General features: G+C 30.9%; 1 protein-coding gene across 1 annotated transcript; it reads left to right on the forward strand.

The window, feature by feature from the left end:
• Window positions 1-5,430: 5,430 nt before the first annotated feature.
• On the forward strand, window positions 5,431-12,520 carry LOC107449828 (uncharacterized). Its single transcript, XM_087165567.1, has 3 exons — window positions 5,431-5,647; window positions 9,804-10,375; window positions 12,249-12,520. Exons 1-3 carry the CDS (start codon window positions 5,446-5,448, stop codon window positions 12,396-12,398), a joined length of 924 nt encoding a protein of 307 aa, XP_087021693.1. The 5' UTR covers window positions 5,431-5,445; the 3' UTR covers window positions 12,399-12,520.
• Window positions 12,521-17,218: the final 4,698 nt, after the last annotated feature.

Below are 17,218 nucleotides of genomic sequence, written 5' to 3' on the forward strand. Positions count from 1 at the left end.
AAATAAACTTGTAATAAAATGTGAGACATGTTCTTTTTCACATGTGTAAATACCATGTGAGAAAACAGACAGTTTATCAACTGACTTAGTAAACAGGAAATCGGACTGCAAAGCAAGTTGACCGATTCTAAACTGAGTTCTGGCTACTAAGTTTATTTTTCTCAAGTTTCATAATTAGTTATAAATTTAGTCAACGGGTGACGTTGCTAACTGAGACGAACTATAAAACATAGTTTTCAAAACTACCATTTGGTTCAACAACTTTTCAGTCTGAGAATAAAACTAACAGACGTTCATAGAAATATTTTTATTGAAACTGTTTAGCATGCAACAGAAAACATTATTTTATAGTTTTCGAGGCAACAATGCCACCTGCTAATAAACTTTGTAGTTTTTTAAATTTGGAAGAAATAATTACTTGATTTTCTAAAATAAACACAGCAAACTGTACATCTACTTTCATTAATGATTTTTCAAATTGTTGTTCTTATTTTTGACATCCACTATATCAAAGTTTAGTCACTTTCTGGCAAATTATATTTCAATGTTTCAATGTTTTTAATGTATTACTTTTTTCATTTATAAACTTATCAAACATTTTTAAGTAATATTATTTCAAATTTTTTTATTGTTTTACTTGGAGCATTTTCACGGCATTTGATTCACGCATGCACGAGTTGCTCATCTTACATGTAGTTTTGAACATTTACATTCGTGTCTAGGGCACTCCTGTTCAGTGTGAATGCTCTCAACCCTCAATAAATTTAAAATGTTGATTTTGCCTTGCGTCAGGCGCAAAATTAAAGAATGGCGAACATTTTTTTGATTGCATATCTTAATTTTTTATACAAATATGTACTAGAATTACCATAAAAATGTAGAGATATTAATTTTCCTGATACTGATCTTTTTGGTTAGTATTATCATACTTAGTTCATTTATGTTCCTGAGCTGTTAAGGGTTAAAAAATTAAACTTTTGAGTTTAATGGATTGAACGACATTTCAAAACGTTTATCGACGGCTAACAATCTGAAACGGTTAGCTGTATACTATTTATAAACATGTTCCTATTTACATTTTCAGACGATCTTTCTTCATATTTTGATTTATTCTTATTTTTTAATATTTTATTTAATATTTCAGGCGTTTTATAAACTTTTTTACTGCTTTTACATTAATCGATTTATCAAACCTTTTTTTTCTTCAAAATTATAGTAATTGATAGCAACTATATGAAGTTAACTAGTTGATATAGATATGTTTATGAATTATTCTTTCTTCTGAAATATTATTTCATCTAAAGTTTGTTAACTGTACTTAGGGCGCCTTTATTGTTAGTTACATAGAATTTTCGGTGCTATGTTTTAGGCAATAAATTAATGTAAAAATATTTAAGCAATCAGAGGAGAAAAAAGATTTCACCAAAATCATCTATTTCTATATAAAAGCAACCATTGCTATATAAAATTATTGTTTTATTTTGTTTTAAAAGATATTGGGAGTTAAATTATAATTTTTGAATTAATACAAATGTATAATTTTTAAATTAAAACAGTATGGACACTTTTTTCTTATTGTTACTCTGCAGCTGATCTTAAGAATTCTTCATAACCAATTTCTATGGCTGGAAATATTTGTGCTTAATCGAAGGAAAAAGTTTTGCTCTCTTCTAACTTTGCAGTTATCTCTGCTTATTGTATTCCTCAAATTCATTGCATTCAATTCTGAGTGACACAGATATTACATACACTATAGTGTTAAGCTGTATACAGCTTAAAAAAAATAAAAAGAATTAAAAGCGACATTAATTAGCATCACAATGCACCAGAAATTGAAATACACTTTGTTGCAAATAAATATAATTTCAAAGATACATATTTTTCCATGCTCTCTGCATAAAATTATTTAAATAATAATGATTGTTAACAAATAATATTAATTTACTGATTTTGTGATATTATTGACATAATACTGAATGAGAAGGTGCTACTTTGGTTATCTGGAAAAATATTGTTTTATGCTTTAATAATACAAAAAAAAGTTACAAGGACAAGATATTGAAAAACGTACAACATAAAATGAGTCATTCTATTAGAACGAACAGTAAAATTAGAAATCCCATTTAAATGTTAATAATGAGTCTGAAATATATTCTAGAAAATGGTATATTCTAGTATTATTTAAATAATAACATTTGAACAATGGTAGCGCCTACTTCTCACGTAAAGCATTTATTAGCACAAAAAATTATTACTTACAAAGTTTTTTAATTGTTACATTTTTAAAATTTTCACATTTTTTAAAACTTTTTGATTTGTTTAAAAACAGTGTTTACCATGACTGCTGCTATGGTAAATAATGTACGACACTGTTGTATATATTCTTTAGAATTTATTCATGACAATATTTAGTTTCTAATAAATAGCTATTACTATTGTTATAAATTAAAAAAAATAAATCAGTTTTTAGTCATTTGATTTAAATTTGTGGCACTTTTTCTTTTAAAAAAAATCTTTTTAAACTCATTATATTTTCTGAAGTTTTTTGTAAAACACTTGTAATTTTTATTAAATATAATTTTAAGCCACAGTTACCGTTTTTCTAGTTTAATTTTGAAATATTTGATACAAGTGGTCTTGGATTTTACTTTTATCTTCTTACTGTTATACTAATTTATTTCCTATAGAATTTTAGACTATTAAAAAAAAATTTTTTTAATTAAGGAAATATGATCAGTTTGAGTAAAATTTCGGTAACGAAATTATATAAAATCTGTTATCAGAAAATGTCGTAAAAAGTATACTATGAAAATCAATTCTTTAAAACTAATCAGTCCAATTCGTTCTTGTAAAATCAAGTAACAGTTTAAAAATGTATAAACGATAACTGTTTGATATGCTTTTGCCACTAGTGTTTTTAGAACACCTAAAGTTACTTTCTAATTCAGCTACGTTCCAAAATAACAAAACCGAAATTATTATGAACGATGAACTCTGTAATGGGTTTAAACTTCGTGATGCCACGTCAGAATGCAAACGGAGCTACCGCATCGTTGATAACAACTGGCGAATTTTTATGCAAATGTAATTTTTTTAAAAAAAAATTTCAACACAAAATTAGATTTTAATTTTATGTTTAAGATTAATGATGTATTATAAAAGTCAGCTGGGTATAATTTATTTTGGTTTCGCCCGTTTATTCTATGTTATATACAGGGTCTTTATATATTTTTATAATCTTTGAAAATATTATGTATATATATAACAGCTTACGTTGGATTTTTCCATGGAAGATAATGATGGTTACTCATATCAGGAATGTTGGGATTTCACACAGATTCATAAAATATGAAAAAGCCACGCATTTTCGATGACTCCTGCTATTTAACCAGGGAATTGGTTGCAAGAATATCCTTAACTTAATAAAACGTCATACAAATCGGAAAATTTGGCGATTTTGATATGTTCCAAAACATGACGCTGTTCAGACGATAGGGAATTTTTGGGATTTTTTTAATAAGTATTTTTCTAAGACCCATTAACTTCCGAAAAAAATCTTTTAATTGCATATGATTTAATGTAGAAAGACTAGTATGAGACATTCTATATTCTCTCTTTCTCCCTCTCACTGTGTGTGTATATATAATATATACATGCATACAGAGCTTGGACAAAATAATAGAAACTCTTCTATTCTGACCTATAACTAATTTTTTCACGTTTCTCGAGAAATACTCAGAGAATTAAGAATTGTTTTAAAACTTTAGAAGCGTTTAAATCATGCGATTTGAGGGACCGGCAATAAATTACGAACAAAGAATGTTTTTGAACACCTTATATGTACAAAAAAATACAGTGATAAGCTTGTAACTCATGTCAACTACGTTGATTATATGAAATAACTGTACAAAATTTGATAAACCTAGCTTAAATATTCATTTAGATATGGACATTTTTATAAAAAACAAATTTTTTTTGAATTAACGTTTTCTCACTATAACTGTAGAGACATTCAATGAAGTTAACCAAAATTTTTGGAGTAAATTTTAATTAATAATAAAAATCGTATTCCAAACGTTGAAAAAAATTTTTTTAAAAATAGATCACAATATGAGTATTTAAAGTAACCCGTTCATACTGCGCATGTGCGGAAAAAATTTAAAATTTTTTTTCTTCTTTATTTTGTTTAGTATTTGGTAACTTTGGACAAAGCTCTAAATGATAAGGGACTTTCGATAAATTTTATTTTGTATCATCAACAAAATTTCATAACAAATGATAATACCCTAAAATGGTAGTCCGGACAACAAAATGCGATGATATTAGGAAAAAAGCAAATATAATTTAATAAGGAATTATTCAATAAGGAGTAACAAAATTTAATAGGGTCCTATATAATGAAGAAGTCATTTTTAATAAATCTCGTTTAACAGTACAAAATTAATTTTGTGTTAAACCCCTTATGACTTTGAACATACAATAAAAAAGTACAAAAGCTACTCAAACATTTTTTTGAAACTTTTTAAATTTTCAAGATATTCAATTCGAACTTTTTTCATAAGTTACCAATTACGATTCCAAACAAGATAATGATTTTTTTAAAATTTTTTTTCCTGCTCATATCTAGTATGAAAAGATTACTTTATATACTAATATCTTATGCAATTTTTAAGATTTTTTTGAAATTTTAAAATATTTTTTTTATTAATAAAGAATTACTCTAAATATATTGTGTAATTTCATTGACTATTTCTGCAGTTATAGTATAAAAACGTAAGTAAAAAAAAGAAAAAAAAAAAGAGTTCTCTTTTAATAAATTGTCCATATCTCTGAATATTGAAGCTAGGTTTATGAAATTATGTGCTGTTATTTGATATGATAATCAACGTAATTGACACGAGTTAAAAGCTTCTTGCTGTATTTTTTGTTCAGAAACATTCTTTTTCTTTCGTAATTCATTGCTGGTTTCTCAAAACTCCAAAAACTTTAAACGTTATTGATATGTATAAAAAAATCGCATGACTTAAACACTTCTAAAGTTTTAAAGTAATTATTAAAGTAAGTAAAATTTTAAAGTAGAAATATTAAAAACGAGTTTTGTATATATATATATTGTTTTTAAAACATTTAAAAAATAAACAGTTTGATTTAGGAGGAAATTTCGAAACTCCTCTATAAAATGCAAAATTTGACAAAATATATATTTTTTATTTCAGAATTGTCAGAAATTGTTTTTTGTTTGTTCATCAATACTATTATTCTGTTCCTTTAATTTTGAACCAGGAATATTTAGCGCTAAGCTCACTTCGAATTGTTCGAATTCACTTATTGGCTGTTGTATTTTAGAATATTTAGAAAAACATATTCTTGGAATTGATAGTATTTTGCATTGTTCTTTGGTGTGTAAACAAAAAGTTTGTTGTAATATTTGTAGAGTTATGAAATATGCTCTGGAATCGAGAGATTAGTTGTGAGGAACGGAGTTTATACATCAGGAGTTGTCTCTTGCAAGTGCTCTTACCATTTGAGGTGAGTGCAGAGACGCATTTGAGGTTTAGTGTCCATTTCAGCTCAGTTATGTCAACTCAATTAAGAATTGTTGCTGTCATCTTTTGCTTAGTTTCTTTTTATCTCGTTACATCAGAAGGTAAATTATCTTTTCTTTAAGTCTGTCGTCTCTTTATGTTAAATTCAACGTGATGATTTATATAAGTACCTCTTTTAAGTTTATATAATCTTAAGCGTACTTCTAAAATTAACCATATTAACCATATCGTCGCCTTATGTTAAACTCAACGTGATGATTTATATGAGTGCCTCTTTTAAGCTTATATAATCTTAAGCGTACTTCTAAAATTAACCATATTAAAAAATGGTTTACATAAAAATAAGTTACATTTGAGTTATGGTTGAAATAATTATACACTAAGAAAATTGTTAGAATAGCAGTAGTCTGTGCACTGGCGTAGTTTTAATGAATGTTCGAGGGCGGTTATCTCCTTTTGATATATATATTCTAACTACTTAAGTTACTAAAAACGAATAATGAAGACCTTTTTGTATCTACATCCTCCTTACCGTACAATATCTCTTTAATTTAGTAATGTATAATTTCGGAGGGTTTTTTATCCCTTAAACCCTTCCCAAACCTGCGCCACTGAGTCTGAGGGAGTACCATGGCGCAGTTAGTGTAGCCTATGGGCCACACTTATTCTTTCACTAGGTTAAGATCTGTTCAGCTAAAGTACCATTAAGTGGGGAGGGATTTAGAAATTTAAGAAAGACTTCTCATTTTTCTCGATTTTGCGAATTGAGTATTCATAGTGTGGAGAAGCGAGGGAGGAATGTTCGTTGACACTAGCTGGGACTGAATCAGGGACCTTTGGCTGTGCAGCCGGATGCTCAAACCTCCATGGAAATGGAGGGTAATGCAAGGGTAAATAAAGAAGCTCGTTCACTGGAGGGTGGGTGAACGCTGCACATTCACCCACCCTCCAGTGAACGAGAAATTTTGACTCGTCAGCTGTAAGCGTTTCACGTGATTGTGATCATGTGTGGCTGCGTGACCTAGGGAGCTGCCACTCCAGTACCGTAAGGGTTTGACGTTTGAGACCAAGATGATTTGATTGTTCCACTAAGGAACGGGCCGAAGTAGTGTAGTTCTGCAATCAGCCGAAGAATTTTGGTCCGTGGCTATCAACGTGGGGGAATGTGTGAGACAGATTTTCGTTAAATTCGTAGTACTTTCGTTAGGTTAGGTTTCGTTATGTTCGTTTCGTTATTTTTTGGGTCTTCATTCGGATGCTCTAATCATATAGCAAAGAGTGTACACGTCCGACTAGGGAGCGTTAGGATTTCTGTAATGGACGCTGTAATAGTATAATTTTAAATATTTTAATAGTATAATATAATTTTTACTCACTTTTGTCCCCTAACTAGTGCAAAGTAATATTACTGTAGTTTCGAAATTCGCTCAAACTGTGTGACAATTAACCAGTAAATAAGAATCGTGGAACCGGTGTTGGACAGATGGAGCTTCTTTCCCCTTATATTTTATAAATGTAGAGACTCAGCCTCGTCTAAGATTGCAATTTTTCAATCAATATTTGTGTAATTAAACTTACAATTAAAAAAATAGATAATTTTTTCGTGTCATGAATAATAATTTTTTTTTATTTCATTAAAGATTCAATCTCACTTTCGGAGGTCTGAACTCGCCCGAATTCGAAGAATTTTATTCCAAGCGTGAGATACATAGAATTACTTAGAATTCGAAAGGTCAAAATTTGCAGTCTCGTTACTCGGTCTTTTATGTTTAAAGGAGGAAATATTGATCATTAAAACCTTTTTATCACAAACCTTTAAAACAAAAAGTGAAGAGAAAAACTGAACAGACGGAAACTTCAAGATGATTATAACTTAAATTAAAAAGGAAAATCTCCAGACAGAACAACAATAAAAGACCTCTGTAATTTTTTACAGATCTTTTTTCCGTAAATTCATCTCTATCTCTTATATAAGAATTTTATTCAACAGAATGATTTTTTTTGAGAATGTTATGAAGTTTTTATTTTGCACAAACAAGCACTCTTGATTCAAGCTGTTTTTATGGCAGCACTTGTTTTCGATTTCTTACTGTAGGTAAATACATTAAGTTTGAAATTTAATAACCAATGTAATACTATCGTATTTATAAGTATTATATATAAATTTTTTTAAGCTCTCATGGGATTTAAGCATTTTATCTTTTAACAAATTAAAACATCGGTTTGCATATTTCTATATAATTTTTCTTTTTTGTGTGTATTAGTACATTTTTTACTTAAATCTATTTATCTTTGTGGCGTAAAAATATGAAGAATTTCAATTTGAAGTGGTTAAAAAATAATAGCTCATCATTTTGGTGTTTGCTGCTCCATATAGACAATTTCCAAGATTTTGTTACGTTGTGCTTGTTTTGAAGGATCCATGATGTATCTGTCCAATAAGAAGGCACCTGGCTGGCAGTCATTATCTTCCAGTTTATTTCATTTTTAAGTCATAAATCCAATTTGAATCATGATCCAAAAAGCAATTCGAAGCGAATTCTTGATTGCCATTTTTTTTAAGGTTCAGATAATTTGAACCCGGTTAATACTAATAAAATATATTTTTTTAACAATTAGAGAAATAATTTACTGGAAATTGAATAGGAATCCTTTTTGTTAATTTGTAGATTTTGACCAGCGCAAAGTAATGCGAAAAAAAAAATGTATTCGAAGTTTCAAGGGCTCTTGCAAGTTTTTAACAGCTTCAATCAAAGTTTTAAAAAATGAAAAAAAGGAAGATTATTTAATTTTAAAGAGCCCCTGCAGTACTCGGGGCCCTAATCTGCAGCCTAACTTGTACGCGTATCCGGCCTTAAAGTAAACGCGTTTAACTTTTTCGTTATGTATGAGTGCCTACGTATATCCGGCGCCAGCGTGATATAGCTTGTTAACCGCTTCAATCTGCATCAAACTGTCTCTGGCTAATATATTCCATTTTCCTATTTTAGATTGATACCACTAAAAGTATATTTTAAATTCGCCTAACATGTTTTGTAAATCGAAACAAGTTTCATCTGTGTCCAATATTTAGGAGTTAAGAAAAATGTAACAAGAAATCTTAACAAGCAATTTGTACATTTCGTGGCATGGTGCACAGTTCATTGGCGTCATTTCAGCAAACCTGACTGCAGTAACGAAGAAGTTAAAAGGGTAGGATAAAAAATGGCACGATCTCGTGTGTAAGATACAGGCAGGAGATTGAAAGGGGAAGAAACTTAAACATTATTATTTAGACACTCGAGGTATTGTTTCCAATATATTTTTATCACGCTGAACCAAATAGTGTTAAAAAATAAAACTAGTTCAAATGTTATGAAAGTATGGGCAAATGTATTAATTTCGTCTTCTTGGATTAGCAACTTGGATTTGGTCTCCCGGATTTAGAATAAAAAAATATGTATGTAATGATATCTCTCTTGCCCAGATAGCACTGTCAGCAGTAAATAAAGGAGAATAGTAAATATAGAAGAATAGTAAATATAGAATAGTCAATAGGTAAAAGTAAAAAACTGAGCTTTTTATATAAACAATTCTAATAATAATAATTTCAGTCTTATCGACTTGATTTCAATATTTTTCGATTATGCGTAAAAAATGTGCAGGAAACAATGTTTCCCTTCCCAAGATATCAACTAGGTAACGATATCAGACATTTAAAAATGCATAATTTAAAAATTAAACTTTGTGCATTTTAAATCTTTACAGCATCTAAGCCATCCGTTTTAATCTATTTGTAATTGGATTAATCCAATTAAGGAAAAATTATATTGGAAACACCACATCATTTGCCTAGATATCAATGTTTAAGCTTCTCTTTTCCATGGCATATCTCGACTCGTTAGGCCGAGCAACTATTTGTTACTTACTAGAAGAAGGGCACTAAAGCAGTTGGCGCTGGCCTGGTAGGGTTGAATTTTTTTTCTGGATGTTTGTATAAAAACATACTCTTATTTTTCTAATGGAGAAGTATGCAATGTGCGAAATCTATCAAGTGAAGGACAATTCTTAATTCATCATAAAAATAATGTCTCTTCACAAAAATTGAGAATCGGGTTACCTACCTTAGTAATACATGAAAAAATAATTAAAATCTTTAATCAAAATAGTTAAATCAAAAGTAAAGTGAATGAATTTTCTGATTCACTTATTTTTTAGGTATCTAATGTGCATTTTAGTTTCATTTCTAAATTTGCATGCATAATATATATATTTCAGCTGAAAATGACGCCGGTAATGACACGTGTGAGACATGTACTCCTTGTCAATCTTGTCCTGCTTGTTCAACTCAACAACAAGACCTTTTAAATGGATCACTTGAAGTAAATTTTTGCGAATCTCACTGCTATAGACAGAAAAGAATACCTCCCCCAGATGCATCTTCTGCACAGTCTGAACAATCTGATTCTGAGACTTCTGATTCTGAACAATCTGCTTCTGAGGTTTCCGATTCTGAAGCTTCCGCTTCTGAGGTATCCGATTCTGAAGCTTCCGCTTCTGAGGTATCCGATTCTGAAGCTTCCGCTTCTGAGGTTTCCGATTCTGAAGCTTCCGCTTCTGAGGTTTCCGATTCTGAAGCTTCCGCTTCTCACTCAAGGGAATGTGAGACTTCTGGAGATTGTACTCCCGAAAAGCCAGCTCCTGGTACCATATGTCCACCACCAAAGTTAGTCCATTGCTCCCATTGTTTCGACAATTATAAGTGCCCAAAGTGTAAGCCGTGCATATGCAAAACACATCCAGATCCGAACCATTGCCCTAAATGCCCTAAAAAGAAATGCAAGCCAAAGGTATGTAAAATATACTACAATTTAAAAAAAATTTATTTTTTAAAATTTGAAAACCAGTGCTATACAAGTTGACTGTACTTTTCAAGATTCTAATTGAATTGGAAATTTGAGTTAAGAAATCAATAAAAAATGTATATGTATTTATACGTATACTTATACGTATACAGTATATGTATTTATACATATAAAGTAGAGCGCCGATAATCCGGATCGATTGGGACCAAAAATGATCCGGATAACAAAAAATACGGATATTTTGACAAATCTTCAAAAAAGGTTCTATGAAAGTTTTTAAGTTACTACCCTTTACACTTTTTCTAGGGTAAGGATTGGCAATTGTAGTAGTGTAGCATATTACAAATGGCGTAATGAAGAGTTTTAATTTTTTCTTTCTAATTGTATTTCAAACTTGTTCCCTTATTCGAAACTATTTAAAACCCACATTGAACTAGGCGGAGCGAACGTGATGCTCTTTTCAAGGTCCCTAAAGGATAGAACAAGTCATTTTTCGACCCATTTTAGTTATTTTGGAAATAAAGAAGCTTTTCAGCAAAAAACAATTTTTAGAAGGTGGGAAAAAAGACATGGTCCTTCAACAATCCGGATTATTGAGCAATCCGGTAAATCGGTTTTCAGATAATCGGCGCACTACTATAAATAATTATTTACACATAAAGTTGGTATTTATGTATATAAATAAGTATTTATATTTATAGACTCCGTTCTTTTTCGTATTGGATGGTTACAAGGAGTTCTTCAACCAAATGTGATATTACACTTGAAACCACTTAACCATAACCATCAAATTAAAAAGGTTCATCGAAACTAGTTCACATAAATTCAACCAATTATTTTCACACCTACAGCTTACAGCTTGCAGCTCTCTCTAACCACGAGAGTTGTTTTCGCAGTTACTTCCTCATTGCATTGCAATTCGAATTCGCTTCGCCGACTCATTGGATATTTATATATTTTGGTTTAGCTTCGTATATACACTGATACTACTAATTGTGCGACGCACGAAAGCTCATTTGCCACATTAGATAAGAGAGACATTGACAAATGTGCTCTTCCATCCACGACTGCAACCATTCAATTTGATGTTTAAATAAAAATTAGTGGGCTCCACCCCTGTTAGTGGGCTCCACCCCTTGCTGAAGCTCCTCAATCTCTAAAGATTGATATGCAAACTTACATGGTTTACTTTGCAAACAGTGCTTAGTTTGTTCGCTAAACAAACTCAAATTTTGGAATATGTTCTGTCTTAAAATCTTAAGAATTTAAATCAATTTTTAGCATCTTTAAATCTAATTCCTCTTCAAAAAAATTAAAAGTTTTCGTCAATAATAAGTTATTAAGATAAAATTTTATAAATTAAAGTAAATGACAAGCAATAGAAAAAACTGACAGAAAAAAATTATACTTAACGAAATAAAAACAATTACTATTAAAGAGTTCTGCGAGCTGGGGAGAGCTGAAAGTAGAAGGTGGAATTTCCTTTCTTCTTCAGTGTCTCGATAGTCCTGGGTGGGCCCTGGATTTCTTCAGAAGTTTTTTTGCAGGCTACTCTACATTTGGTGACTTCTCTGCAGTTTTCAACCACAGGAATTATTAGGTCATTATCAACACAGTCGATATATCCACCATCCTAGCAGCATTGATCGCTGCTTGCTTACAGCAGTGATCTTCCTAAGCTTTCCTGCTAGACGGTCAAGACATTTTGCTGGATTTTGATGAGTTATATAATAATAAGTTCGTTTAAAATAATGTAAGGGTCTAAATTATCCCAACTAATCTTTGATAATAATCAGTTACTATGCATGTAGTAAGACATATAGTCATGTTTAATTTATTACTTTGTTTTTTCTTTTAGAAGTGTAAATGTAAGTGTGTATGCAAACCTGGCAGCAAAAAATGTAAACCTCATCATCCTGGTGCGCCTGCTCCAAGACATTATGCTCAGCATCATCCTTATCCTCCGCATTATCCGCATCCTTATCCTCCGCATCATCACCATGGATAACCGTTTTTTTTTTGTTCTACAAAGCCAATAGAAATTCGAATTTCCAATAGAAATTCGAGTGATTAAATAACAAAAGATATTCATTGTATACTTTTTGATTAATAATAAAGATGATTTTTTCTTGAATTTGGGCTATTGTTGTTATACAAATAGGGCGAGTTTTTAAATTTTTTTTTTAAAATTCTGAAAATTCTCTAATCATCAACTAAAGAGTGTAACAAGTTGAATATAAATTTACAAGTAATATTTAAACAAAAGCATATTTGTTAATTTTTGAAATAATTTGATACATATTTGAGAAAATCGTTGCAAAAATACGTATTAAGGGCTTTTAATACGAAACGCATTAGATCAATGAGAAAAATTTAGTGTGTTTTTTGCATTGAAGCACATCTGATAAATACAGCACAAGTAATTCAATAAATCTTGATACCGTTTTTGCGTCTTTTTCGCTTAAATATCTTAAAATATTTATTGTATTTCATTTTTTGGCAAGGATTCTAACATTCCAAAAATGCATAAAGGGTTCGATTTTGGCACACTTTCTGTTAGTAAAAAAGATGCAGACCTTTTCACAGGGGGCAAGTACACTGAATTTAAATGGCAATTTTCAAAAAAGAGACACGTTTTCAAGAGCATAGCAAAAGAAAAAAAAACAGAGTGCATTTTAAGTTTTATCCCTTTGCTCAAATATTTGACACTTTAAATGTAGCCTAATGCTGTTTCTTTTGTACTTAGTTTTTTACTGTATAGTTTTCAACTTATTAATTGACAAAAACTGTCTTTCGACTTAGCACCATAAAAGTATAATTTAAAAATTTAATTAATAAAACAGCTAATGCAGTTCTTTAAACGAAACATCATAAGGAAAGAAAAGAAAACGGAAAACAAATACTGTAGAGGGAAGAAGAAAGATAAAAATTATGAAAAATATTAAAAATTAAATAAAAAATTAAAAATCCTAAGGTGCTCTTAACTTCTCTAAGGTGCATTAGATGTTTTTCGATAGATGAGGAAACGATCAAAATATTATCTACATATATAAAGCAGTAATCTAAACTTTCCAAAACTCTGTCTAGAATTAGCATAGTTTGCGCAGCATTCCTTAAACAAAAAGTCGTGTAACATGTAACTGAATTTGGATAAACCAAATGGCGTTATAATTGCAGTTTTAGAGATGCTTTCTTTATTGATAGGCATAGATGGAAAGCATAATTAAAATTTAAGGTAGAAACGATTTGTAATTAATTAAGCTGAAAAGTCTTGTATATGTGTTATAGAGTTATTATCAAGAACCGACTTGGCATTAAGGGCGCGATAGTCGTCGCTTAATCGCCATGAACCATATGATTTCTTAACCATGCGCAATGGAGATTCCTTAATCTGGAGATCATCGTTTGGCTTCGTCAGCAACAGGAGATTAGTTTCTATTACGTGTGCAACGGTAGGAGAATCATCATTTTTAATTGTAAAATTTAAGAACATCTTCGAATAAAGATTTTTAATCCATAACTAATTCGTTAAATTCCAATATGGGGGGAGACCAGTAATTTTTGGCAATGATTTTTGAAAAATTTTACCAATAGCAGCAGGGATGCGACAGGCGACTATAAATGCAAAAAGTGGTAGAAATTCAATTCATTTTTGTTTATTTATTATCTCGTTAATTATTCAATCGTAGCTACCATTATGATGATTTAAATTTCAAGTTATTCATATTTAAAGGAAAAACATTCTTTGTATAGTATTCAACTGTATATTATTCACTTTCAATAGTAAACTAAAAGAAATATGATAGAAAAAATTGCTAATTTTATTATCTTTCAATAAAATAACCACTTTTTCATTTTTAGTCGCCTATGGCAACATTGCGTTAGCTAAACAGTCTACTAGTCTCTTTGCTTTCTAATAATGCACTTTATAGTAATGATGTAGAAAATTTGCATCCAAAATTGGTCGAGAAACATCAACAATTGTAAACGTCCATGGAAAAATACGGTGTAAGCCTATATTCAATAGTCGTTTTCCAAATACGTGAAGTTTTGAGCCTTTAACAGCTAATAAATTCGAAAAAAATGTTGTAGGTTTCTTGCGTGTCGAAAAAGTAGGAGGTATAACATTTAAATCTGTGCCTGAGTAAACAAGTAATTTCAATCCTAAGGACTTTTCATAAATAACAAGGCGACAGTTATTACGGCCTTCAGCGCTCTTTGCCGCACACGCTTGGTCGAAGAGTTTCCCTGTAAAGATTTATATTTGATGCGTTTTGTAAATTTATGGCTAAATTTTTAATGATACTACCAAAACTTAGTTTTATCATTTGTTGAACGGTTCATTACATTTTATCGTTTTCGCGAAAATAATCTATTAAGAGTATGCATAAGATGCCTAACCTATCTGAAGTTAACGCTGTTTAGGCTTATTCTGAAAATGGCGCAAACGTCAATCTGAGGAAAAGCGACAGTCTTGTGGAAATGAAAAGCGTTTGTGGTCTAATTTTTTAATATTTAAAAGCGTATACCAATGCTGCATTATCTGGGGCTCATAAAAATAGGTGAAAACGGAGAATAAGGCAGTGATTTCTGTAATTTTTTTCTAAGTAGAAAAATATCACCGAATTCCCGATTTTTGTAAGAGTCTAATAATTTTTAAAGTATTTAAGTTATTCGTTTGACTTTAAAGCCTAAATAATTCTTCACAGCAAAATGATATATATAGTTTAAAATTCTTGTTTTGCTTCAAGTGTAAGGCAGTTAAACTGTCGTTTTTTTATTTTCCTTGGAGAAAGAGCTTCGAAAAATCAGGCTATAGGAGAGGAAATTTTTTTATTTTCACCTTCTATAACCATCATTTAAAGCGAAGAAATACCTTTTCAAAACATCTGGGGTAACCAGTTTGCTACACTGGTGATGAAATAATGGAATGATGAAATAATGGAATAAATAAAAACTATGTGCAATTTATTTACAAAGATAGTAATAAGATGATACTTAAAAAACACGCGGCGCAACTACCACTATAAATATTGAATACCAATTCACTAGTATATAAGATATGTTAACTTGATTCTATCTTGAGGTACCTTTTGATAGATGAAGGTTGTCATAGTCTAGAATTAAAATTCCCTTCGGACATTAATACCAAGCCTACTTAGAATGATATACTTATTTTATACTAGCTAAATACCAGATTTTCGTACTGGGTGAATTACAAAAAATCGATTAATCGGTACTTCGAAATCATGAACATATCTGAAATACGTATACCGATATTAATAGAGAGCTTAGTAGAAGAACCAGGTAAGTTACATTTTTAGGAATATTTATGAATCTCCCAGTGAAAATAGGAAAGTGGTTGACTCAATATGGGTGCGTTAAACATAACAGAATTGTTTTTGCTTTCAGTTTAATCTTAGCATAACTAATTCAAACTAGTGTTTAGTGTGGTTGAATTATTTTTATTTTTCAAATTAAGCAGTCGTAGATAAAATTATTATTCCCACCTTCTAACAGATTGGTAATAAAATTGTTAGGAGATCATTTTTTCCCCTGCTTACTCTGATTATACCCTCTCTGAAAATATCACTAATCTGGTTTTTCTCTTAGCTCAATTAATCTAGAACAATTTAATTAATTAATCAATCAATTATTTTTTGTTGCCTTCTCAATGGCTTTAAGCTATCATAATAAGAAAAACATGTTTTTTTGTAGTTAATCCCATCAAAATAGAGATTAACTGAACTTAGCATTACTTGCCGTGATGATATTGCTCCCGGCTAACTCAATGATAGTCAAAATTTATCAACATCAAGTAATTTTCTCCTGTACATATCCCTTTCAAGAGTCAGTAACATACTTATTACCTCAGTATCGAAATTGAGACTGCTTTTTTAACACTATTAATTAATATTTGGTAATGATTAAAACTCCACTGCTGCTTAGTTTTAATAATGTAGGCTAAAATTGCTCCATGTTCAAATTTTAAGAGATAGCACAAATGGTTCTAAACTCGTATGAGAGAGGCACACACAAAGAAAAGCTTTTCATTTTATTATTTAGTGGAATAGAATGGTCGAATTTCAGGAATGGAATGTAAATCCTTTCATGAAAGACATTTGCTTTGAGAGTGGAACTTAAATTAAAAAAAACACAAAGCAAATCAAGATATCATACAAGGGGCATCCAGAAAGTAAGTTTCCCTATTTTTTTTAAGAAAAGAACTCACACTTTCAGGAACATATTTATTGACAACAAGTACAGCAATGTTTCAGCTATTTTTCAACATAGCCATCACCAGAATTGAGACACTTGCCGTATCGTGGGATCAAATTTTGTATCCGTCTGTCGTAGAACTCTGCCGCCTGTGAATGGAACCAGCGCGTGCCGAAAAACCTGACATCCGAACACAAAATTCAACGCTTAGGACGCTGTCGGTACGGAAAGTGATGTGCACGGTGTTCTGGGACAGTAAGGGCATTCTGCTCATTGACTTCCATCCACGTGGTGAAACAGTAAACACTGACCGTTACTGTGAAACACTACGGAAATTGCGACGTGCCATTCCGAATAAGAGGCGTGGAATGCTTACTGCAGGTGTTGTGCTCCTCCATGACAATGATCCTGCTCCCAGCGATTTTCCCGTTTTCTTACACCTCAAGAGATTCCTGTCCTCCGGTGAGCGTTTTGGCAAGGACGAAGAGCTGAAGACGTTTGTAACACGCTGGTTCCATTCACAGGCGGCAGAGTTCTACGACAGAGGGATAAAAAAGTTGATCCCACGATACGACAAGTGTCTCAATTCAGGTGGTGGATATGTTGAAA

Source organism: Parasteatoda tepidariorum, chromosome 6 (genome assembly GCF_982258835.1).
Source record: "Parasteatoda tepidariorum strain Cologne lab strain chromosome 6, Ptep-v5.0, whole genome shotgun sequence".
Classification (NCBI taxonomy): Eukaryota; Metazoa; Arthropoda; class Arachnida; order Araneae; family Theridiidae; genus Parasteatoda; species Parasteatoda tepidariorum.

Excerpts from the sequence above, each read along its gene's own strand:
- LOC107449828 (XM_087165567.1), top strand. The coding sequence starts at position 5,446 with ATGCTCTGGAATCGAGAGATTAGTTGTGAGGAACGGAGTTTATACATC. Across the intron at positions 5,648-9,803 it reads TTATCTCGTTACATCAGAAG|CTGAAAATGACGCCGGTAAT; the intron begins GTAAATTATCTT and ends TATATATTTCAG. Across the intron at positions 10,376-12,248 it reads AAAAGAAATGCAAGCCAAAG|AAGTGTAAATGTAAGTGTGT; the intron begins GTATGTAAAATA and ends TTTTTCTTTTAG.